The following is a 26,123-nucleotide window of genomic DNA, read 5'->3' on the forward strand; positions in this document are numbered from 1 at the left end:
GGGACTCCCCTCTTTAGAGCCACAGAAGTAGCCATTCCCCTTGTAGAATGGGCACGAAGCCCATCTGGTGGGTCTTTTCCCGCTAATCTGTAGCATTCAATTATGGCTAAGATGATCCAGCGGGCTATGGTCTGTTTTGTTACAGATAAGCCTAGTTTATGACCAGTATAACCCACGAATAGTTGGTCATCTTGTCTCAATTTAGACATCCTTGAGATGTAAAAACTAAGAGCCCTCTTGCGATCTAGTCTGTGCAGTCTCTCCTCTTCCTTGCCCAAATGAGGAGGAGGATAAAAAGTTGGTAGTACTATTTTTTGTGACAAATGGAAGTCCGAAACTACCTTTGGTAAGAATGAAGGTTTAACTTTAAGGACTATCCTTATAAAAAAATAGTATATGGTGGTTTGCATGAGAGAGCCTGAAGTTCACTAACCATGCGGGCTGATGATAGGGCCACAAGAAGGACAGTTTTTAGTGTTAAAAACCTCAATGGACATGAGTGCAGAGGCTCAAAAAGGTATGCAAGTCAAGAATTTTAATACTAAATTTAAGTCCCAAGTTGGGACATTAAAATGTATTGGATGGTATACGTTAGTAAGTCCTTTTAAGAATTGAATTATTAGTGGTATTTTGAAATATGAAACCTCTTCCGAGGTGCGCTTGAAAATGGACAGTGCAACAAGGTATCCTTTGATTGTTCCTATCTGGAGCCCCAGATCGGCTAGATGTAATAGAAAAGAGAGCACTACTGGAGTGCCACATTGAAAAGGGTCCACATCCTTATTTTTGCATCAATTACTAAACCTGTTCCAGCGACATCGATACAAAGATTTTGTTGCTGGCCTTCTGGCCGAAAGGTAGACTTCCATTACGTCATCCGGAAGATCCCAATCCTTGTATCTCAACCTCTCAGAAACCATGCGTGAAGGTTGAGTGTCTTGACCTCTGGATGGAGAACACGACCTTCCTCTTGCGAGAGAAGATCCTCTCTTTGCGAAAGATGTATTGGAGGGCAGATGGACATGTTTAGAAGGTCTGGGAACCACGTCCTCCTGGCCCAATCCGGGGCAATTAGGATCATGGTTTTCCTGAACTTTCTCAACATCCTGATTACTTGAAGAATCACGGGGACTGGGGGAAATGCGTACAGCAGTGGAAACTTCCACTCCACTACGAATGCGTCTCCCAGAGCTCCTCTGAGGAAATTCCCTTGAGAAGTACTGATCTCACTTCCGGTTGATCGCGGTGGCAAACAGATCCACTTGAGGGGTTCCCCAAAGGGCGAAGATCTCCAGAAGGACTTCCTGAGCCAGCTCCCACTCGTGAGAGACCGTGCTCTGCCTGCTCAGAGCATCTGCTGCCGTGGCATTCTCTCTGGCTAGGTGAATTGCCAATAGAGCAATTCCTTCTCGTATTGCCCAGAACCATAGCTGCATCGCCTCTCTGCACAGTGGTAGTGACCCTACTCCTCTTTTGTTGAGGTAGTACATGGCCACCGTGTTGTCCGTCATTATCAGGACATTCTTTCCCTGTATAAGGGCAGAAAGGCCTTCATCGCTAGTCTGATTGCCCTCAGCTCCAAAAGGTTGATGTGTAGTTTGGACTCCGATGGAGACCAACGACCGCTGATTGTCAGATCGTTGGTGTGTGCTCCCCACCCTGTGAGTGAGGCGTCCGTCACTACTGTTATCTCCGGCCATTGTTGCCAAAAAGTCTCTCCCTTGAGAATGTTGTCGTTGCAAGCCCACCATAGAAGATCCTGAGCAACTGCGCTCGGAACTTGCAGAGAATCCGACATATTCCCTGAGAACTGGGATCACTGAGTTCTGAGTGCCCATTGAAGGGATCTCATTCTCAACCTGGCCTCTGGTACTAGGAAAATGCAGGATGCCATGAGGCCGAGCAACCTGAGAAAATCGAAGGCCGGTAGACGTTGGGCATTCTTGAATTTTGTTACCATCTGCTGGATGTGGAGAGCTCTCACTTCGGGAGGCGAGGCTTTTCCCGAGGAAGTGTCCAAGACTGCTCCGATAAACTGGAGCTTCTGGGATGGTATCATGTGGGACTTCTTGAAATTGAGGGAGAAGCCCAATTTGAGGAGGAAGTGGCAGGTGATCGAAAGATGTTCCTGAGCTTGTTCTGAAGAACTTGCTCTGATCAACCAGTCGTCCAGGAAGGGATATATTTGAATACATCCTCTCCTGAGACTCGCTGTCACAACCGCCAACAGTTTGGTGAAAACCCTCTGCGGGGGTCAACCCGAATGGCAGAACTCTAAACTGATATTGAGAATTGCCAATCGCGAAGCTCAGGTACTTTCTGTGCTTTGGATGGATTGGTACATGAAAGTAAGCATCCTGAAGGTCCAATGATACCAAGCAATCTTGGAGTTGGAGAGCCTGAAGGATCTGAGAAAGTCACCATCTTGAACTTGTCCTTCCTGAGGAACTTGTTCAAGATGGGTCTCAGTCCTCCGTCCTTTTTTGGAATGAGAAAATATGGGGAGTACCAACCCCTGTTCCTCTCCGCTACAGGTACCAGTTCTATGGCACCTTTCTCTAGCAGGGTTACAATTTCCTGCAACAGGAGCGGATCGGGAATTTTGACGGAGTTGGCTCCCGGTGGATGATTCTGAGGCCTTTTTAGAAAGGGGAGACAGTTCCCTTGGGCTACTGTTTCCAGTGCCCAAGCATCTGAGGTAATGCCCCACCATTACTTCAGATGCTGAGAGATCCTGCCTTTCACTGCTGTTTTGTGCAACAAGGTCTCAGAGGGATTTGGAGGCGGCTGCAGGAGTGGCTGAGGGTACAGATGCCGCTCCTGAGGCTGATTTTTCACCTCTTCCTCGTGCTCCACGAGGGAAGTTCCTTTTGCCCCTTTGAGAAGCCTGTCCTCTTCCTCTACCAAAAGTGGAGTAGTATCGAAAAGAATGACCCCTCCAGGAAGATGAGCCGGAATCGGGTTTTAGAGGCTGGCGCATAGAGGCGCTAAGCGATTTAGCTGCCACTTTCGAGGTCTGAAGTTTTTCTAGGCTTTTATCAGCCTTGCTGCCAAACAGCCTCGAGCCATTAAAGGGATGGTCTAGTAAAAAATGTTATTTAAAAAATAGATAGGCAACATAAAATAAAAAAATACTAGCATTCTCTGTTTTAAAACTTCCTATGTGAAATTTCGAGCTATTCAAGCTCAAAATTCGCGAAAGCAAGCACATGGGCGCATCCATTTTGTGAAATGGAGGCCCTCCTGTACTGGCTTTTGCTTTTACGGCACTAATGAAGGAAAAGCCAGCCAGCTGTAGTAAACAAAAGCTACTGCTGGGTGGCTTTCCCTTCATTAGTGCTGTAGGCGGAGGACGGGGACCGGAGACCAGAGCAGGAAAGCTGCAGCTGAATCTCGGTAAGTGGTATTTATTTTTTTTTAAAAAATAAGCACTAGCTGCGTTTTTTTTTCTAAGTTTTTAGGCCTGGTGGAGCCCAGAAAACTTAGAAATAAAACCGCAGCTTTAAAAACGCCTGAGAAACTTGGAAAGAAAAACCGCAGCATTTTCCAACACAACTGCGTGTGTTTCTGCCTGCTGTGGCTATCACTTTGGGTCTCCGGTGCTCCCACGGGAGCACCGGAGACCCAAAGTGAAAGCCACAGCAGGCAGAAACACAACGCGGTTATGTTTACATGCCGCATAGTGTTTCTACCTACAGCTGATTTCCCATTTGGGGCTCTCGGGCTCCCTGTGGGGAGCCCCAGAGCCCCAAATGGGAAAGCAGATTCAGGCAGAAACAACGCGGTTGTGTTGGAAAACGCTGCGGTTTTTCTTTCCGAGTTTCTCAGGCTCCTCTGAGCCGGAGGAGCCTGAGAAACTTGGAAAGAAAAACCGCAGCGTTTTCCAACACAATAACGTTGTATTTATGTTTGCGGTCGCTTCAAAAGCGACCGCAAACATAAATACAATGTTTTTAAAGCTGCGGTTTTATTTCTAAGTTTTCCGGGCTCCTCCAGCCTGGAAAACTTAGAAAAAAAAACGCAGCTAGTGCTTATTTTTTAAAAAAAATAAATAAATAAATAGCACTTACCGAGATTCAGCTGCAGCTTTCCTGCTCTGGTCTCCGGTCCCCGTCCTCCGCCTACAGCACTAATGAAGGGAAAGCCACCAAACGGTAGCTTTTGTTTACTACAGCTGGCTGGCTTTTCCTTCATAAGTGCCGCAAAAGCCAGCACAAGAGGGCCTCCATTTCACAAAATGGATGCGCCCATGTGCTTGCTTTTGCGAATTTTGAGCTTGAATAGCTCAAAATTTTACATAGGAGGTTTTAAAACAGAGAATGCTAGTATTTTTTTTTATGTTGCCTATCTATTTTTTTAAATTAAAATTTTTACTACACCATCCCTTTAAAGGGCATGTTAAGGAGTCTGGCTTGCACATCTGGTGCAAACCCTGACTTCCTCAACCACGCAAATCTTCGTAGCACAACGCGTGCAGCCATGGACCTGCTGATACTATCAGCAGTATCCAGTCCAGACTGGAGACATTCCCCCATTGCCTCCTTCCCGTCTTTGACTATATTCAGGAAGCCTTTCCTTGCCTTCCGGAATATGATCAGCCGCCGCCGAAATACAGTCCCACAGGGTATGGGTAAACCTGGCCAGGGTACAGGTGACATTTGTCGATTTAAGCGCCATACTGCCTGACGTGAAAACTTTACGTGCCCATGCATCAACTTTTTTATCCTCTCTATCTGGAAGAATAGTGGGGTATGCAGTTTGTTTTGATGTAGATGCTGCCTGAATGACTAGACTCTCTGGAGTCGGATGCTTATTTAAATATTCAGGATCCATTCCAGCTGGTCTATATTTTTTTGGAAAAGTGCTATATGCAGCAGCAATACTCTCTGGTTTATCCCAGTTTTTCTCCACCCTCCTTTTAAGGGCCCTGTGAAACGGGAGAACTGGATCTTTTTGACGTCCTCTGACAACTATATCCGTCATGTCATCCTGTTCAAAAATGGTTACCCCAACCCATATATTCTATTACTCTGGTCATAAGACCCCTGTACCCAGCATCTGCATGCTCTGCAGGATCAGGTCTGGCAAACTCTAATTCTGGGGAGGTGTCAATTCCACTGGCAGAATGTAGAGTATCACTCACGTCTCACATTCTAGATTCCTGGTCAATAAGTTCCTCAGGAACTTGCTTTGTGCCATAAGAAACTCCAAAAGGAGTAACTTCGTCTTCTTCTGAGCCAGATTCCTCATAAATTGAGGACATGGACTTAAAGTGTGACCTGGGCAAAGGAGTGAATCTCCTTTCTTCTTCTACAATACGCGTCGAAGGGATTGATAAATCCTTCGAAGTTGTCGAAGGAATCTTCGATGACTTCGACACGGGCGTCGAGGATGTTTTTGGTTTTGGTGCCGAAATGGTCGACGCCAACGGCATCGATGAAGTCGAAGCCTTCGACGACTTGTGTTTTTTGTATGGCACCTGAGAAGTGCTCGACTCTCGAAGAGTCTTCGATGACTTGGCGTCGACTCGAGTTTTTTTAGTATCCTCGACACTACTGGTCTTTACCATGGTAGTCTTGGACTTTCCTTTGTCGTCCAATGGAGCGAACTTAGGGGTATGGCTTTTTCGGGGTTCTTGCGAGGGGGGGGGGGGGGGGGTCGGGCCGCGTTCTCGAAAACCATCATCTTTTTACGGAATTCTTCCCATTTACTGGGAGAATCCGATTTTGTCCGACATCGAATTTCTTGAGTCGACTCTGAAGAAGATGATGATGAGGGAGATCTATGTCTCCTCTTCATTTTTTAGATGATGATGAAGAGTGTCTCGATCCACTCCTGGATCGAGATCTCTTGGAGTGCCTATGGCGATCCGATTCCTTCGAATCAGTCGCATTTTTATGTTTTTTAGACACAGCCTTCTTAGAGGCTTCCCTCCACACCGACAGTTTACCTCTCCTCTCACGAAGAGCTTTCTCGGTCATGGATTGTCAGGAACCGCAGTCGTCGGTTCAGTGACTGGAACCGAGACACCAGAGACAAACCCGGTGGGGATCCGTGATCGACATTTTTGATCCACACACTGCACACTTCTTGAACCCAGTCTTGGGTGTCGAAGGAGTTGAAGAGGATGACATTTTCTTCACAGAAAATCTGAAGCGCGCTGTTCTCGATAGCGAAGCGATCGGAAAAAGGGAACTGAAGCAACGGGCGCGGCTCGAGCTATTTATATCATCGGTGACGTCGTCAGAGTACAGAGTCCGTCGAGGGACAATCGATGCCACGACTTTTAGCACAGCAACCTCTGATGAGTTTTTTTTTTTCCGAAGCAGCAAAGGAGTTATCATAAAATGAGGAATATGTGGGAGGGCACAATCCATTCGAAATATTAATTTCTGAGTTCTACAATTTGCATGCATATAGAAAAATCCAACTTAATCGACAATTAGATGGTTAATTGTTGTATAATCAATGTTTTGTCAGTACAGGGCCAATCTGTTATAAATAAAGCTGAAAGTATATATGTGTGCATGTTCGTCCGGCTATACAAATCCATACGGTTGAAACCACATCTACCAAATTTTGCATGGATTCTTTTGTCTGGGGCAAGATCATAGTCTATGTTTGGATGCAAAAAATTCCCTCCGTAAACACCCTCATTTTTTGATGCTCACCACGATTCACTACAGTGGGTACTATAAAGAAGCAAAATTTGGAAACTTGTCTGAAGCAAAAATGATAATTTACTCACTGTAGAGCCTAACATACTATTAAGTCCTCTTTCCTCCATACAGCATGGGCCCTTTCCAAGGGATAGGGGACAGAACCTTTTTCACCAGAAAAAATCCTTCTTCCCCTTTAAATTTAGAGGCGCGCAGGAATGCGGCCCTGGAAGCATGCGCTACCCTGACTCCGCCCTCCGGCGCCACACCTCAGTCCCCATCGACGCGTTAATAGATTTACCATTGCCTAATGACACCAGTATTATTAGGGGGGGGTGAGACGCATGGAGTAAAGGGGACTAAGAGTATATGTTAGTCACTACTGCGAGTAACTCATAATTACTCTTCCGTCCTGTCCCCTTTCCACCATACTGCATGGGCGAATACAACTGAATGTAGCCCCAGGGTGGAGAGGAGACCCTCCTTATAGCAAATAGGTTCCTGAGAACCGCTTGTCCGAAAGCAGCATCAGATCTTGCAGAAAGCTGAGGGAGTGGCCCAATGTCATAAACCCACGGTCCACATTACGCCCCCGAGGTCAAAACAAAGGCAAGGTGGTTGCAGGGGTTGTGGGAGGAACGTCTCCGAGTCGCAGTCACCTTTGTCCCCAGTGCAGATGTACGTGGTGTGGGGGTAAAAGGTGTACAGGAGGCAGAACCAAAGGAAGACTACGCTTCCCAGCAGCCCCGGGCCTAAAACTACAGCTCAGGCAGCCCAGGAAACGCCCAGGACAACGCCCGATGCAACGTGCATGCGCGAGTAAGCTACCGCGCATGCGCGATCCCGGAATGTTTGTCCGTGCTCGACTCTGCTGCCGAGAGGACGCATCTGACGGAGCTTCAGCGAAGCTTCTCGCGGGGCAGCCCTCGCTGCCAGGTACATCTTCAGGCCCCGCGATGCCAAAGATAAGTACACTGCCTTCCTTTTAAAGCTAACCAGAGGGAAATTAAAACTGGAAAGAGACTCTGCTTATAAGTGACATTTAGGAAGTCTTTATAAACTTCGGGGAAGATACGGGAATATTCGCGAACTAACTATTAACCCACTAAATCTGCATGTGATGTGCATTTGCCAGTTGCGGGTGCAAACGTAACGTTATGCTCGCCTGTTGCGGGCCATTCAATTCCATATTCGCTGTTGCGAGTACTTGTGAAATGCCAAAAGACGTGAGAGGGCAAAGCTAACTTTCTCCTTTTTTGTCAGGAGTTTACCGCCACCTTCAGCGATCTGATTTCGCAACACACAGTCTGCGGAGCCGGCGGGCGGAATAAGCGCACTGGAAAACTAGAGCTAAGTGCATTAACGTAATCAAAGAATCGTGTTTCAATTTATGTTTTAGATCTTGTGGTGATATGTAAAAGGGGCAAACACTAATGTGAAGTTGAAGTTGAATATTGAAGCCAGACTAGAATATTGTGTCTATAGAAGCCCAAGGTTGGAGCAAACCTTGTGAACGAGGTAAACAGAGTGTTGGGTTCCAGTCTGAGGGGTAACGCATGCATGAGATAAGAATGCATGACTGAATGAATGCCAACACGTTAAAAAGCAACTACCAAAGCGGAAAATAGTTCAGACTCAGAAGGTCAGGGTCTGGGAGCATCTCAACCCCAACAAAACCCTTCCCTATCCATAACCTCTCGCTAACCCTCAATCCGGTTACCCTACAACCCCGAAACCCATCCAATCCGTGGATCCTAACCCTCTTTCCCCGTGGGGGTCGTGGTGACCTGTATTTCAACTAATCCAGGCGCCAAGACCGTCAAGGGGAGGTAGGAGTTCTTGCTACTTCTGCGTTGGGACGGACTTCACCTTGACACCCAAGTGGCCGCTCTGCTTATGACTTGCCAAGGGACCTGGCGCTGGAATGCGATGGCCGTTGCCTTGGCCCGACTGCGTGGGCGTGCATGTTCGCCAGAAGCGGCTTGTGCTGGCCCTCGTATGCTTCTTTGATGGCCAAGACCATCCAGTGGGATATGGAGGCCTGGTAGCCTGGTCTTGCACCTCTGAAAGTGACAAACAGGGCACCTGATTTGCGGAAGCCCTTGGTCCTGTCAAGGTAGAAGTTCAGGGCACACCTGACATCCAGGCAGTGCAGAACTCTCTGTGCCTCGTCCTTAGGATCAGCAGAAAACATAGGAAGGACTATTTCCTCGTTCAAATTGAAAGCAGACGGCACCTCGGGCAGAAATCTTGGGTGTGTCCGCAGGACTACCCCGTCCTTGTGAAAGGTAGTATATGATTCTGAGGCGACCAGCGCCTGGATTTCGCTGACTCTGCGAGCCGAGGTGAGGCCGACTAGTAAGGCTGTCTTAATGGTGGTTAGGCAAAATCCTGTGCAGTGCCCTTAGGGACCACTCCACACGATTAAGAGTACAGGTGGCAATACAAGTTTTACCTTTGGTACAAGCCTGTACTACTAAGTCAGAGTGGTAGCAGCGGCGGAGCAGCCAGGCTTATCTCAAGAGTATATGAGCAGTAGCAGAGATTTCACAAAGGGACCACAATTACTGTGACTCAAGCAAACACTGACTCAAGTTTCAGGTAGAAAACTATAAGTACATTTATTTTTAAACCATTCGTTATAAACGCAACACTTCTATTAAACTCAAATAAAAAAAAACACACATTAAATATATTACAACTAACCAATTCACTTTGTACACTAAGTCTCAAGGTAAGTATCCTGTGTTTGAATGAACCGGTGTTATGAACAAAACACGTTACCGCGAATATGACTGTGATCCCTTTTTGACAGTTCGGTCTACTAAACAAACGCGTATCCGTGACATGAAATGCTACCGGGGCAAAAACACACTTAGCACCTGAGTTACCCAGAGGGAGTTGGAGGGAAAAATCACAGGCAATAATTTGGTCAGGCAGGCAGAATCAAGAAACATTCAGAGACAGGAGTTCAAAAGTCAAAGGGCCCGAGCCAGGGTCGAAAGACACCGGGGCCAGTTGCCAAAGATCACACTGTCAGACAATTCTCGATTCAACGTAGCCAAAAGTACTTCGATATTGTCAATGTTCAGAAGCAAAAGTTATCAGAAGGAGGGAAGACAAGGGCAAGCCTTGGAAATGAAGAAAAAGGGATTCACCCAGTTTCCTCAACAGAACACAGTACCTTGTTCCAATGGTGCAGCTGGTGCCCTGGCAGTTGTTCCTGTTGGTTTGCCGCAGACCCACGATTCCTGGAGCTTCGTTGTGAAGGACGTCGTCTGAAGGGGGTCTGCACCACACAGGGATGAGACCGGCAGCAGCGACAAGGAATAAAAGGTGCGCTCCTTAAAAACAGGAGAGGCTCTTCAGGTGGCTATCCGGACCACTACAGGAGTGTGCAGCGATTTCGACCACGGAAGAGGATCCTGTGGCTGTAGAAGATGAGCTGGGTATCCCCACCAAGCTCAAGGGAAGAAGACTCCGGACTAGATCTTCTCTGAGTCATTGAAGGGCAGATAGCTCAGGACTGCAGCAGGGCTTCACCGGGACGGGGTAGTTGCAGCAGCCGTCGTTCTCTCTGCTTCTCTTCGGTTCCTTGTAGTTCCAGTGGCGACTCTCTGACTTCTAGCCCAAGAGACCTGCCTTTTATGCAAAACCCCCCCATTCACACAGCCTGGCTGTCAATCCCCCAGCAGGGGGGTTGTCCAGCCCGGACAACTACCCTAGCCAATCATGACAAAGTGCGACTTGGGTTTCCTAGGATACCCTGTGCAGGGGGTGACTACACCCCTCCCTCACATTCAGCCCACCTAGACACCCAGGTGCCTGGTGGAGGGCTTCTGAACGGAAAGCCTGCCAAAAGACAGTGAACAAAGAAGGCAAACCTAGTTTGCCGCGCAAAGTAAAACACAAGAAGGACTTTAACAAAAAGAAATGGCGGATAAACCCAACCGGAGCCAAAAGAAAGACGATTTGGTCAAACGGGTTCATGTTCAAGGCTAATATAATAGCCAAGAACAGTACCAAGTTTATCTAATATAATCGCGGTAGAAAAGTTAAGAGTAGATACCACTGCCACCAGCCAAGTCTAAATGTTAAAAGAGCGAAACAATGCTCTAGGAGGTACAGATAAAAAGGGATACGAGTTAACCCTTGCCAGTACTCCATGGAAGATGGGGTGTACTGGATCTGTGGTAGATTGACTAAGTAAAGTTAATGGTAACGTTACCCTTTTCTGGGGGACAGTAGTCGCCTCAGAAATGGGGTCGAGGGAAGTCTCAAAGACAACCCTGTGCAATGGCACTGACGGTGCTGTGCGACACACAAAAAGAAGGGGGCTACTGAAGTGGTGTACTTCAGAGTCCACAATCACAAAAATAGGTATAAAAACATAGCAAAACATAGGTAAGAGTGGGGGAAAAGCTCTCACTCTTACCAAGTGGAAAAAAATAAACTCCAGAGTTCCAGCAAAGCTGCTGTGGGACTCACTAGGTGAGGGAAATTAGCCATAAATGAGAATTCTCCCTAACAATGGTGACCAGCCAGATGTCTGCGGTCACCATTGGCTCAAATGGTTTGTGCGCCAGGGCACCCAAGACTATGTTCAGGTTCCTGTAAGCCCCGATGGCTGAGAGGTAAGTGTGGCAGGTGTCCACCTGCACGCCGGAGTGGGCAAGGTGCGCTGAGAAGGAGAGCACGTCGTCCAAAGGACATGCCAGGGGGTCGATTTCCTTGGAGTCTGCCTGTCAGCAGAACCTGGTCCATTTACTTTTATACTGGGCCCTGGTAGCCTTGCTCCTAGCGCCCTGTATGATTTCCAGATTAGCCTGGGAGAGGCTGAGGGGCCTTAGCATTACCTGCTCATGATCCACGATGTGAGGGCTAATTTCTCTGGCGCGAAGTGGATGACCCTGCCCTGCTGCTGCGCCAGAAGATGTACTGGGCCCATCAGAAGGTGAATCGGTGGCATCTCCAAGAGGCTGAGCAGCTCCGAGAACTATGGTCTGGCCGGCCACCATGGAACTATTAGAATGATGTTGAGCTGGCGAGACTCCTTGATCTTGCAAATCACTCTGTGAATCAGCAGAGTGGGCGGGATGGCGTAAGCGGTAATGCCGTTCCACTAAATCCGAAATGCATCGCCCAAGGAGTCGGGGCCCTGTCTCTGCCAGGAGGCGAACTGAAGTCACTGTTGTGCCAGGTGGCAAAGAGATCCACCTGGGGGAGACCCCATTTGCTGAAGATCTCCTGAATAACAAGGTTGTTTAGCTGCCACTCGTAAATGTCCACTCCCAATCTGCTGAGCATGTACGCCTCCAGGTTGGATTCCCCCGGAAGTTGGACTGCCATGAGGTAGATGTTTTCCATGGCCCACTTCCACATGCTGACTGCCAGTCTGCACAGTGGAGGGGATCTAGTGCCTCCCTGCTTGTTGACATAGTACATGCTGGTCGAGTTGTCTGTCTGGGTGAGGACAACTTTGCCCCTGAGAAGCGGAAGGAATGCTCTGAGCGCTAGCCAGATGGCGTTCACCTCCAACCAATTGATGTAGTATTCTTGCTCCTGTCGAGTCCAGGTGCGGTGGACCGAGAGATCGTCCAGGGTGGCTACCCAGCCCTCGAGCAAGAAGTCCGTGGTGATGGTGAACTGCGGGGTGGGAGGCTAGCAGGGTTTGCCTGTCCGTAGGTTGCAGTCCCTGCACCACCATAAGAGGTCCAGGCGGAGAGATGGAGGAACGTTGAACATCACGGATTTGGAGCCCCGCTCCTGGTTCCATGAAACCGCAAAGTGCAGCTGAATACTCCTCATCCTCAGTCTCGTGTGTGGAACGGCTAAAGGACCGCCGGCAGATCAAGGAGATGCTGGTACCACCAGGCCGAGGTCACTTGTCTGCTGAGGAAGTGAGTGGTGGCCCTCCTAATGGCCGAGATCTTGTCTTCAGACGGAAACACCTTTCGGGGCAAGTGTCCCAGATGAGGCCCAAGAATGTCAGAGTCTGGGTGGGCTGCAGCTGCGACTCTTGAGATTCAGCAAAAATCCCAGATCGTGCAGTGTGTTCATAAGGGCATGGGAAGAGTGGTGAACCGCTTCCTGGGGGAGTAGCCCTGACAAGCCAGTCGTCGAGGTATGGGTAGATGTGGAGGCCCTGCGCTCCGAGGAGGGCAGCCACAGTATTCATGAGTCTGGTAGAGAACCAAGTTGAGGCCAAAAGGAAGTACCTTGTATTGGAAATGGTAGCCCATGATCCTGAACCATAGGAAGTAACGATGGGGCTGCCACATCCAGTACAGGTAAGGAGAGGTTGAGGGTGGAAAGGTCCAGCACAACTCTCAGGCCCGCCTGGTTCTTTTTCTGACTGGTGAAAATCCTGGAGTAAAAGCCCAAGCCTTGCAGGGAGGCTGGGACTTCCTCCACGGCCTGGCTCTCTACGAGCGACTGGATTTCCACCAGATGAGTTGCTGTCCCAACTTGAGGGAGCTGAGGGGAGGAGGGAAGCGAGGCTGGTATGGGTAGGCGGTACCCCGTGTGTTAGGGAGAATTCTCTGTTTAGGCTGAATTTCCTAACCTAGTGAGTCCCCCAGCAGCTTTGCTGGATTTTTGGGGTTTATTTTTTTCTCCTGCCAAGAGTGAGACTCTTTCTCCCACTCTTGGGCATGATTTGAGTGTGTTTCGTTGAATCTAGATGTGTTTAATGGGCCATGGGGTCTTTTACTCCACAGGGCTTCATGTGTTTTTGTGATGCGTGTTACACAGCACCCTCAGTGCAGTGACACAGGGGTGTCATAGTGACCCCCCAGTATAGACTCCATACCCTGGGACTGACTACTGTCTCCCAGGGCATGTAAAGTCACCATTGACTTTACTAGTCTCAAATTCTGAACAGAACCAGTACAAACCATCATATTGTGGACGTACTGGCTGGGGCAATTCAATTGCCCCGGGGTCTGTTAGTCGAGGGGGCATGTCTCCGTCCCCCCCTGATCGAGTTTTGGCTGGTGGCAGTGGATACTACTTTTTATATTCAACCGCGAATATTTTCCTATGGGATTTCCCATTGTTTTAGGCTACTACCTTTATTTAATTATTTACGGAAGCCTCGAACATACCGCCGGTTTATTTAATTAATATTAATTCTCCGGTTGGTATTTTTTGCCAAAACTTGATTCTAAAATGGCGTTTGTGTTCTCTTCTGTGACTCCAACCCAAGTCGAGCCCTTTGTTCCACTTTTTGGCGGGCTTCTCCACAGAAGCCCTCCAAAGTGGTGCCACTCTGTCTGGGGTACCTGGGAGGAGTGGAGGGGAATTTAGGCACCCTGGACTGAGTTGCCTAGGCAACTCAAGTCGCACTCCGTCCTGATTGGCCCAAGTGGTGAGCCGGCCGGCTCACCACTAAGCATGTTTGAGTGACAGCTAGGCTGAGTGAATGGGGGTTTTCTGCATAAAAGCAGGGCTTTGGGTACTGGAACTTCAGAAGTCGCCACAGGACCTAAGAATCTGACGAGGAAGAAGCTGAGCCGACCTGCCACGACACCACCACCGGTGGAGCCCTGCTGGACCGTCTCACCACTTTTCCCAACGACAGAGGAGATCTCCCGCCGGATAGTCTTCTTCCTTTGACTGGTGGGGATAACCAGTTTCACCGTCTTTTCGCCTTCCCGACGTACCTCGTGGCCGCCTTGCCTGTGCCAAGCACCCCGGCAACCGGGATACCACGTTTTACCACGACCGCGAACAAAGGTACCACCTTTAACCGGAAAACTCTGCGGCTGGTTTCTTCCCTGGTAGTGCAACGACCTTCATCTTTCCTCCAAGTCGAGATCTTCTCTTCCCCTGGACGACGACGTGACTTGCACCCACTGCCAGGAACAACTGCCACCGCTGGATGATCCTTCCCACTTAAGGTACCGTGTCCCGCCCGGCTTCCCTTGCTACCGACTGTACTGGGTAGATTTAGCCCCCGGCTTTCGAACCTGGGTTAGCCTGGGACACCCTGTCTAAACCTTCCTAAAGCCTCTCTAAACTCTTTTTGAACCCTTTGCAAGACTTTCAAAGCCTAGTGTAACTGTGTGATCTTGGGCGCATTTGTGCTCTGCTCTCTCTAAGAGTGGGCCCAGCCTTTGGACTTTGGCTCACCAGTGACTTTTGCTCTTCTGCCTTGCTAACAGTGTTCCTGAATCTTAGAGTGGTGTACCTTTCCATATTCTGTCTTTTTCCCTCCCTTTCTCACAAACTTATTGGAGTGCCATCTAGTTAAGCGCTCACCTCTGTATGAAAATAAGTGGTGTTTTACAGTGACTTATCTGATAAGGAAAAAGGGGTGTATATATTACAATAGTAACTGTGTTTAGAATATTTTACAATAAGAGTGCTGGAGTGTTTCAAACAGTGTTTTTAAATAAATAATGATATACTTTGATACCAAAGCTCTGGTCAGTGTTTGCTTGTATTAGTGTGTCTGAGTGCCTATTGTGTATACTTTGCATACTGCCTAACCCTTCTTGAGAGAAGTCTGACGGCTCAGCCAGCTACCAGGTAAATCTGGGTGGTACAGACTGCTACCAAGTGGGTTTACTGCCAACACCTGTAGTCTTAAATCTTTTGCAGTGTTCCCTAAGGGAACTGCACAGGTTTCTGGTTAACACCGTGGATACCTCGGAAAGGATCCAGGGGTCTGAAAAATTCTGGCGCCAGAAATCTGCATGGAGAGGACGCCTTCCCCAGACTGGAGACACGTGGACCAGAAGGGGCGTGTCATGCCCTCTTTCCCTCAGAGGCTGTTGAGGAGGAGGGGGACTGGAAAAAGACCTTACCCCTCCACCCCTTTTTGTTGCTTGCGCCGATTGGAGTCGGTGAGCGGTTCGGCTGCCTGGACCTCCGTTCCTGGAATCCGCTGAACCCTCTGTACGCCCCTTGTCTGAGCGCTGCTGTGACTGGGTATACAATTTGGGCGTGGTCTTTGTTATGATGGATAAAGACTTGGCTGTTTGAGAGCTGTTTTTCTTTTTGTCCAGCTCCTCATCCGTTGTGGAGTGGAAGAGGTCACTGGCTTTGAACTGAAGATCTAAGATGCACTCCTGAACGTTCTCATGTCCGTGGCGATACAAATGGCACGGTCAGAGGTGTCAATATGGGCCACGGTGGACTCCATGAGGTCCTGCGCCACCAGCTTGGCTTCAGCCATTGCCGCCTTGAAACGTGATTGGCTCTGCATAGGAAGTTCTGAGAGGAAGTCTGCAATTTCCCGCCATAACCTTTGGTTCACGGCCGCCAGCATGGCATCGGCGTTGGCCTGATGAAGATGCAAGGATGTGTTGGAATACAGCTTCTTCCTGTATGCCTCCAAGATGTTCTCCTCCTTGCCTAGCAGCATCACTGAGGAGGAAGCCGAGGACAACTGAGGCTTGGAGTATAGTGATGCCGCAGCTATCACCGAGGAGTGTGGTTGAGGATGGGCTGATAGAGTGTATCCCCCGAAATCTGCCTGTACTTGGCATCCAGGCGTCGATTGACCGGCTTGAGCCAACCCTCTTTGGCCAGGGAGACTACATAGGTCTGCAGTGGAATTCCTGTTTTGGCAGAAGGGCGTCGCGTTAAGACTTCAGCAAGGACCCCCTCTGCCGGTTGCTCGACCTCGGGTTGAGGCAGGCCCAGGTACTCCGCCAGCCGTGCAAGATGTTTGTGGAGGGCTTTGGCTGATGAGGGCGTGTTAGGATGATCCTCCTCATCCGTGTCCTGTGGGTCAGGAGGATCATGTGTGGGTGGGAGAGGAGCAGGAGCCGGCGGCTGGGGTGCCGGGACCAGAGCCAGAGGCTGTGGAGGAGGCTGGTATGGAACCGGCTGAGGAATCGGCTGGAGGGCCAGAGGCAGAGGCTGCGCCGGGGCTGGGGGTGCTGGTGCAGGAGCCTGAGGTGCTGGAAGCATTGGAGGGAGCACATCCCTGATGGAATCCCTGAGGATAACCCCCATCCGAGGGGACTTCATGAGCCCAAGGAACCTCTCAAAGAACCTGCATTCACAGGCTGGAGGAATGGTAGGGGAAATAGAGTAGCGGGAGGCTGCTGGAGCCGATGCACACCCTGCCCATACGGATGCAGCGGGAACCTGCCCTGCACAAATGAAGGATAGGCTGTAGACCACGTACCTGGTTGAGGCCAGTCCTACCTTCACACTTGTTCCTCGCCGAACTCCTGGAATGGCGTTGGACGGGTGCTGATGTCTGGCGTGGTGGCCATTCTGTTGAGCTGCCTGCCACGTGCCTGCGTCGTGTTGCTCGGCTCGCTGGGCCCAGCCTCCTCCAGGACTCTTGAGTGTGGATTGCGAGGCCTACCCTGCTACTCAGGCCGTGACCCGAGTGCTGAACGAGCTGCGTTTAGGCACTCCTCGGATGTATTGTCGGTACTAGGGTGGAGCCCCCAGGGTGAAGACCCGGTACAAGAACCTTCCGGTCCCTCAATACTGTCATCAGGAGGATCCGAGGATCCCTCTGCCAGGCGGCCGGTAGCTGGGGCAGCCTCGGTGCACATGCTGGTATGAGGACCTGAGCAGTCCATCGCGCGCCGGCAAATCCTTGGGAAGGAGTCTCCCTTGCAAGGTGCGATGGAAAATAGAGGCCCTACCTTGGGCCTGGATCGATGTTTCACCAAGTCCTTGAGGAACTCTGGAGGCGACTTCTGGAAGAGCTCCCAACACCGGACTAGTCTGTTCTTCAGAGACCTTGATGACAGAAACCTTGATGACGTAGGCAGAGGGCGTGGGTCTCTGAAGTTGGGAAGAGCCAGTCGCAAGATGGACACCTGCTGAACCCTGTGGAAGTTGGCATGCACCGGGGAGGAGCGTGACGCCTGAGGACTGAGTACCTGTAATGATAAAAGACAAAAAACACAGAAGTATCTGCGCATGGAATTACACGGCCGAAGAAAAACCCAGGAGCGCTGGTGAATTCGGCCCGTTCCAGTCGACGAGGAAAAGGGGACTGGGGTGTGGCGCCGGAGGACGGAGTCAGGGCAGTGCATGCTCCCAGGGCCGCACCCCTGCACGCCTCTAAATTTACAGGGGGAGAAGGTTTTTTCTGGTGAAAAAGGTTCCGTCTCCCGTCCCTTGGAAGGGACGTCCATGCAGTATGGAGGAAAGGGGACGGGACGTAAGAGTATGTTCGATGTGTTGGTTATTCCTTTGAAATGTATTACTACTGTATACAGTTCGAAATTGTTTATTAACACATTTTTATAGGCAATTAAATATAAAATGTAATTTTTTTATCATGCAAGTCTAAATATGGGAAATAGCAATGTTACAGTTTACTCAAGTTCATTCACGAGAAGAGAGAACAACCATTCTTTCTTGGACATTTTCTCAAATGTGCTGAAGCCAATGAGTGACAAACATGCCGCACAAAAAAAGAATATCACTTGGAAAAGCTCCATCTGATGCAAAGCAAAAAATATGAAGAGCTTCTGAAACACAACAAACAGCAGCACGACTTGCCAACCACAGGACAAGAGCAACTTTCTCCAGGGCAAATGAGAAACCAGAGCAAACTGAAGCAAGACTTGCTGACTTGAGGGCAAGAGCAACATCCTCCAGGAAACATGAGACACCACTCGATCAGGACATAGGCAATGCCGGGTACCCAGCTAGTTGTCAACAAATGTAATTAGATCAAGTATTCACGGGGCAAACAGAGAATTTTTAAAATTGATATATACAAAGGGGAAACATTTCAAGTAGTAAGCTGGGAGGCAAGCATGAGCTTTCCCCCTGAATCCTCCACATACCACACCATTTCCTACTCATTAATTGTCACTAGCCAATTGCATAAATTGTTAATGAACACTAACCTCAGAGTCATCAATGGAGGAAGCTTCACTAAAATGACTAGAAAGGTCTGCTGCCTTTTTTATCATGGGTTTGCCACAGCTTTTTGGAACACCTGGTGCATGCATTTCTCCGTTGTTTGGTGGTTCCTCATATGCCTGGAAAAAAGCACAAAAAATGTAAACTCACATTGTGCCTACCTCCTGTACATTGATTTATTTCCACATACAAGTGACACAATAACATGATGCTTTTGTAGTGTGGCCAGACTTGAATAAAACCAACCAACAAAGACTAAAATGTCAATAAAAATCCTGGAAAAATAAATGGAAGAATCATATGCACAGCACCCACTGCAACCACAACGGACTCCTCTGTAGCCTTTGCTGGAACTGCTCATTGGCTCTACAGATTTAGGTTTAACCCGAATGACAGGGACAAGTCGCACTCCAGAGAATGCCTTTTTGGTGCTTTCAAAGAGATGCTACTTGTTCATCACGTGATGCCAAAACTAACAGATCATGCTAAAGAAAAATACTAATTCTTTTCAATGGCTTCCAGAAGCTTGCAAGTAAGACCTAGTTTCTTGTAATAAACTATTACCCAGGAACTTATGTTATTTGCCACCATTCTTTATGAATTTTATGCAGCATATATCATGAATAGCACATATAAATCCACTGTACACATATACATAATAGACATCAACAAAGTTGGTAGGACTGTCTACCACTGTAACTCAAAAGAGGCTTTCCATTGGACAATTATATCCTTTTAAGGCTCTTATCACATATTTTATGTGACTCATCCATTTAACACATAGAAAAAGTTTTCATTGATTCTTTATTCCTATCACTCTAGATATCACGAACATTGCTTTAGTCAAAATACACAGGACGACACATTTCCTTTTTTGTTGTATGCATAATAAGACATTTTTGTTAAAGGATCAATGATGATTTCGTTGTCTTGTTATTGAGCCGGAACAAAAATGATATGCTTGTCACCGGAAAAAAGATGAACGGTATATTACAAACATGTGCGTTTCGATTCCCCAAACACTTAATTTCAGAAATTTTTGAAAAATAAAAATGAAGATTAAAAAGATATACATTAAAAGAAATATATGTAATGCCATTAAGATAGTCAAAGCAGCAGCATACGGCTGTAGAGAGAATATATTCTGCAGGAGGTGCACGCCAAACATTGGGGGGTGCTGTACTATGAACAATATGGGGGCCAACTTGTCAAAAGGGTCCATCCATGATTGGAGAATATGCCATGTCAACTAAAAAGCAATACATGCAGAGCACCACCTAGTAGCCATCACTGGAAGTTCACCTTCAGATCACAGCCACACAGTATGCACAATGTATATAATGCAGCAGTATACCAGGTAATGTGGGCGTTGCTGTAGTGTTTGTATTTTTGTTGCGGTTCACAGCTGCAGATTGAGGCACAACTAGACTAACCCCTGCCTAGTGTAGGTAAACCATTGACAAACAGAGTGCCAAAATCAATGCGCTGATACAAAATATTTTACAACTTACATCCCATAAGTTGCAAGGGTATATAACAATGTTATAAGACAAGAGAAGATTGATTTTCAGATTCTCTGATTTATTAACAATGCCAACACGTGTTTCGACCTATGCAGTCTTTATCAAGGCAAGTTAACAGACTATGTCCTCCACGGGACTGTACCCCTTGCGATTGTCAGTGTGGGGGGCTGTCCACTTCAGTATTTCAAATTTTATCCATTCCTCTTGTGCTGTTTGCATATGGTATATCGTCCATAGGTGTGCTGGTCATATGTGAATCCTGAATTGGACAGCCCCCCACACTGACAATCGCAAGAGGTACAGTCCCGTGCAGCACAGTGCCTGTGGCACTCGTTAAAATCTGCGTGGCGCGATTTTACATTGCGACCTCTCAGAGCAACGTGGGAATACCGTTCTATTCAGAAGACTATTGCACTCTTTTGTGGAGTGGTCACAGTGCGTTGTATACATTCAGTTTCGATCCTGGGGTAATTTCCAAGCCTTTCTCGTTGAGCCTTACCACAAATGTTCTTGGAGCCGGTCTCCTTAACTGCGTGTATCCCTTTGGTTTGGGACGCTAATTGTTAGGAAGAATTCTCATTTATGGCTCATTTCCCTCACCTAGTGAGTCCCTCAGCAGCTTTGCTGGATTTCAGGGGTTTATTTTTTCCACCTGGTAAGAGTGAGAGCATTTTTCCCACTCTTACATGTGTTTTGCCATGTGTATTTCTACTGTTTGTGTGATCTTGGGCTCTGGGGCACACCACTCCATGAGCCCCCCTTTTTGTGTGTGTTACACAGCACCTTCAGAGCAGTGACACAGGGTTGTCTTTGAGACTTCCCCCTGACGCCATTATTCTGTGGCTGACTACTGTCCCCCAGAAACAGGTAAAGTTGCCATTTACTTTATGTAGTCATTTAAAACCCATCTTGCATGGAGTACTGGAAAGGGTTAATTCCTATCCCTTTTTGTCTGTGCCTCTCTAAGCTTTGTTTTGCTCTTTTAACATTTAGACTTGGCTGGTGGCAGTGGTATCTACCCTAACTTTTCTACCACGATTATACTATATAAACGTGGTACTGTTCCAGGCTATCGTATTAGCCTCGAACTTAAACCCGCTTGACCAAATACTTTTTATTTCGGATCCAGTTGGGTTTAATCGCCATTTTTTTTGTTAAAGTCCTTCATGTGTTTTACTTTGTTTGCCGGCTTTTGGCAGGCTTCTGTCCAGAAGCCCTCCTTGTGGCGACTGGGTGTCTAGGTGGGCTGAATGTGAGGGAGGAGTGTAGTCACCCCCTGCACAGGATCTCCTTGAGACCCAGGTCACACTTTGTCTTGATTGGCTGAGGTGGTTGTCCAGGCCGGACAACCCCCCTGCTGAGTGATTGACAGCCAGGCTGTGTGAATGGGGGATTTTGGCATAAAAGGCAGGACTCTTGGGCTGGAATTCAGAGTCGCCACTGGAACTGCAAGGAACCAAAGAGAAGCAGAGAAGAAGACGGCTGCTGCAACTCTCTAGTCCTGGTGAAGCCCTGCTGCAGTCCTCAGCTATCTACCCTTGAACAACAAGAGAAGATCCAGTCCGAAGACTTCTTCCCTTGAGCCTGGTGGGATCAACCAGCTCACCTTCCACAGGCAGAAGATCCTCTTCTTGGTCGAAATCGCTGTACACTGGGGTAGTGGTCCGGATAGCCATCTGAAGAGCCTCTCCCGTTTTAAAGGAGCGCACCTTTTATTCACTGTTGCTTTGCTGCTGGCTTCCTCCCTGGGTAGTGCAGATTGCTCCAGAAATCATCCTCCTTGTCCCCACGACTGAAGCTTCACGAACCGTGAGTCTGCAGGCACTACCAGGAACAACTGATGTGGTACCAGCTCTTCTTCATACAAATAAGGTACTGTGTCAGACTTCGAGGAACTAGGGTGAACCCTTTTCTCCTCACCAAAGGCTTGTCCTTATCTTCCTTCCCTCTTATAACCTTTGCTTTCCTATTGACAATATCTAAGTACTCCTGGCAATATTGAATCATGAATTGTGCTAACCTTGTGATCCTCGACAACAGGACCCCTGTCCCATCGAAACTGGCACAGGCCTATTGACTTACCTTCGTGTTAGAAAGTGTCTCTTGATTCTATCTGCCTTGACAAAAGTATTGCCTATGGTTTTTGACCCCAACTCTCGTGTTAATTCATGTGCTAAGTGTGTTTGACTAAGGTAACATTTGTTCTCGCGGGTAAGCGTCTCTTTCGTAAGACCAAAATGTCATTACTGTCAAAAAATGATCACGTAAAAACCCCTGGTAAGGTCTTTGTTTCACAACACCGGTCTGTCAAATCCAAAGGTACTTACCTTGAATTGTACTGCACAAAGTGAATTGGTTGTGTGTAGTGTATTTTACATGTGGTTTTCATTTAATAGAAGTGAAGTGTTTTACGAAAAGAAGGTCTAGAAATAAATGTACTTTTACTTTTTAACCAAAAACCTTGAGTCAGTGTTTGCTTGAGTCAAAGTAATTGTAGCCCTTGGTGTATTCTCTACTACTGCTCATTTGCTCTTGAGTTAAGTCTGGCTGCTCTGCTACTGCTACCACTCTAACTGTGTAGTACAGGCTTGTACCAAAGCTGAAATTGTACTACCACCTGTAGTCTTAATCTTGTGTAGTGGTCCCTAAGGGCACTGCCAAGGATTCTGCTTAACACTAATCCATAACTTGTGACTAGCGATCTGCATGAAATCTAAATGAGGATGTACAATCTTCGAGTAATGCAGAGACGATCATCATTAACGATATGACTGAAGAAATTGTCACAAACTGTCAAGTTGTACCCTTGGAAGCAAGTTTATTGCAGGATCCATCATCAGTAGGTTTAGTCGTAGAAGTGGAAGCCTACGTGCACATCGCCAGAAGCTTTCAGATACGTGGAGGCAAATAGCTTATGACCCCCATGTCTCTGGAAGCAGAAGGAGTCTGAATAAAGTGTCTCTACTGAAGGTATTATTAGAAAACATGCAAAGCCTTGGAAATAGTTTCAGAGCATATGTATCGAATGTGCAGAACCAATCAGTTACCATGATGCCCCAGCATGTAATGAAATTACATTAGGAACATGCATGAGTGGAAAAAGTTCTGGAGAGTCTTCCATACAGATTTGAGAGATCAGAACCCCATTAAATATGGAAATAGTTAAAACACTTACCGTTGAGATGGTGGGGCAGACAGGAATATTTCTGATTAAGGATGTCACACCAAAAAAAAAAAAAAAAAACATATGCAAGGGGAGATTGATTCATCGGCACAAGTGGATAAGGTGGCTAATGGTAAATTGAAAATAGCTGAGGCAGCTGAATCATCAAGAATTGCTGCCCTTGAAGCGGACTCATTACGATAAAGGCAACAGGCAGCTTTTCAGCCAATAGCCAGCCTGACGTCTGCAAAAAAGCACAGAGTCGGAGAAAGGGTAACAAGTTACTTACCTTGGGTCTGGCATGGATTCACATGCTCATGAATATTCCCCGTCGTCAGACCGGGAATCCTCGGTATAGAAAAAAATCAGTATCAGTTTCGTTTCTGATCTGTCTTTCTTAGTAGGAACCAATCACTGGTCTCTGGGTCATAGTGCCCCCAGCCAATGACTGCCCTCTCCCTAAGCCCCGCCTCCGGCAACCATCCTCAGATTTGGTAGCACGTAAAGTGGCAGTATGACCAAGTGAAGAGTCGCAGAGGGGTAGGCGGGAGGGTTCGCATGTGGATCCATGCCAGACCCATGGAAGTCTAACAGAAGGGCCATTTTGAACTACAACTCCCTGTCGTAGCGGGCTACGATAGCCAGGGTGTTGGCCGCCTTGATAGTCGTCGCTGCGGATGAGATGATCGCCGTCCGGCGGGGAAGTTGATGTCGAGGCCGATGCCCTCCCAGCTTTCTTCTTTGCTGCCGCCGAGCATAAGGACTGAATCACTGACAAAATGGCCGCTGAGGTGTCCTGCGGTGCCGGAAACGGCAGGTGCGAGGGCTCTTGAGGAGCCTTGTCGGCGACACCGTCGCTCTCATCGTTGCCCTCGTCAGGATCCCTCCCAATGGGCTGGGCCTCTTCCACAACTTCGATGAGCTCTTCTTCAGAGGTCGTGCACGTATCCACGATGGCCACCAGCCCCTCCCCCACCTTTTCCAACGCGGACTTCGTGGGGGTCTTCTCAATGGGCCTGAAAGACGAATCCCTCCGCGGTGGCAGGGAGACTCTGGGTCCTGAGGGCGCCTCCACTGGTGTAGCCTCCACAGGCTGTGCCAGGGCCGCGGCGACATCCTCGATCTAGGTTTTAGCAGGGTGAATTAAGGCCATCGTCACCTTCTGGACGCCTGGGGCCTTCACCTTGGGGGGAGGGTCCGCGCCTGGCTCCCCCTCTGCCGGAATCTTAGAGATCGACCAGGGCCTCTCCAGAAGCTTTGCCGGGTTCTCAGACTTCCTCTTACCCGAGCCAGAGCGTTGGCTCGTGGTTGATGGCGGAGGGGAGGATGCGCCCTGCCTGGCAGCCAAGGAGCCCGACCGTTCAGCGCTCCCGGTGCCCGCGGTGCTTAGCCTTTTCTTGGGCCCCCGTCACCGGGGCACCCTCAGAGGACTTCGAAGACCGCTCGGACTTCTTTTTCTTCTTCTCGCCTGACGGGCTCTTCCCTTCCAGCCAGTTGGCGAGGCGGAGGTGGCGATCCTTCATGGTCCGCTCCGACATGTTCCCACAAAACGCACAGTCCTTCTCCTTGTGCGTCTTGTCCTCATGGAGACAGTAGAGGCATAACGAATGCTCGTCCTCCTTGAAAACATTCTGAAGCTGGCATCCAGGGCAGGTCCTGAACAGCTTCTCGGGCGTCGAGCTTCCTTTCTCCTGGGCCATGTCTGGGGTAGGCCTCAGAACTTCTGGAATCCTCCAAAAGCATAACTCGACGAAATCATTACCCTTGAGGGGCGTAGAAAACTCCGAAACGGATCCCCGTTGATCGGATGTAGAAAACGGTGGAGCTTGAGGCTCTATTTAACCGAAAAATGAGAAAAATCTCCTGAAAAAGTGCGAAAACGCAGCAAAAGATCGAGAGCTACAGCACGAGGACTCCCAACACTTGAACGTGCGGTAAAAATCTGAGGATGGGTGCCGGAGGCGGGGCTTAGGGAGAGGGCAGTCATTGGCTGGGGGCAGTATGACCCAGAGACCAGTGATTGGTTACTACTAAGAAAGACAGATCAGAAACAAAACTGATACTGATTTTTTTCTATACAGAGGATTCCCGGCCTGACGACGGGGAATATTCATGAGCATGTGAATCCATGCCAGACCCCATGCTGGAGAAATATCCTTTTGCCAGTTCTTTGAAAGTACCTTTCTCACAATGAAGATTGGACGATTTCTTCAAAGCCATTCCAGGCTTCAGCACAGAAGTTATAAGTAAAATAGTAAAACGAATTGGAGCTAACGAAGGAGGATTCCATCAATTTCATCAGAGATTAGTGTCCTAGAATTGGAGACGTGGGATATCAAGGGTGGCCCAATGATCCCATTGGCAGACACAAATTTCTTGAATCCCATATTCGATCTAAATGCTCTTATAGAGGATGTTGGTGCTTTTTCCTTTCTAACTGAACAACCAATAAGCGACATTAGTTCTGAAATGTTTGGTTCAAATGCAGAGATTGGCTCTGTGCATAATGGGTTGCACTATACTTTGCTAGAGTTGGATAATCAGGCTAGGTTAACCGCGCCAGACATTCCAGACGTAAATATGGTGTTAAGTTACTTTCCAACAGTATGACAACATTAAGTAAGCATTTTTGTAGAGATCTATGCCCACTGGAGAGTGAGAACTGGGTGGAGGTGATGGTGGCAGTCAGGGAGGTCATTATATCCTTGTCGATGAGGTTGATCCAGTACAACATTCTGAACAAGTTGTACTTCTTTAGGGACCGGCTTCAGAAGATGGACAGGATAGAGTCGGACATATGCCTTAAATAGGAGAGGCAGTGGGCACATTCTACCACCTGCTGTGCGAGTGCCGGCTGATCTCAGTCCCATGGGAGGGTGTTTTACGAACATTATGGCTAGAGTCCTAGACAAGACACTCTGCAAA

At 48.2% G+C, this 26,123-nt stretch overlaps 1 protein-coding gene across 3 annotated transcripts in view; it reads right to left on the reverse strand.

The window, feature by feature from the left end:
* The window catches only part of KIF20B (kinesin family member 20B), a 2,369,321-nt gene that overhangs the window by 270,967 nt on the left and 2,072,231 nt on the right, over positions 1-26,123 (reverse strand). For all 3 annotated transcript variants that reach the window (XM_069611316.1, XM_069611317.1, XM_069611318.1), the window contains exon 29: positions 18,497-18,631. In XM_069611316.1, the coding sequence (XP_069467417.1) occupies positions 18,497-18,631 (135 nt within the window). The remainder of the gene's footprint in view (positions 1-18,496; positions 18,632-26,123) is intronic.

Source organism: Ambystoma mexicanum, chromosome 8 (genome assembly GCF_040938575.1).
Source record: "Ambystoma mexicanum isolate Mex_15411 chromosome 8, UKY_AmexF1_1, whole genome shotgun sequence".
Lineage (NCBI taxonomy): Eukaryota > Metazoa > Chordata > Amphibia > Caudata > Ambystomatidae > Ambystoma > Ambystoma mexicanum.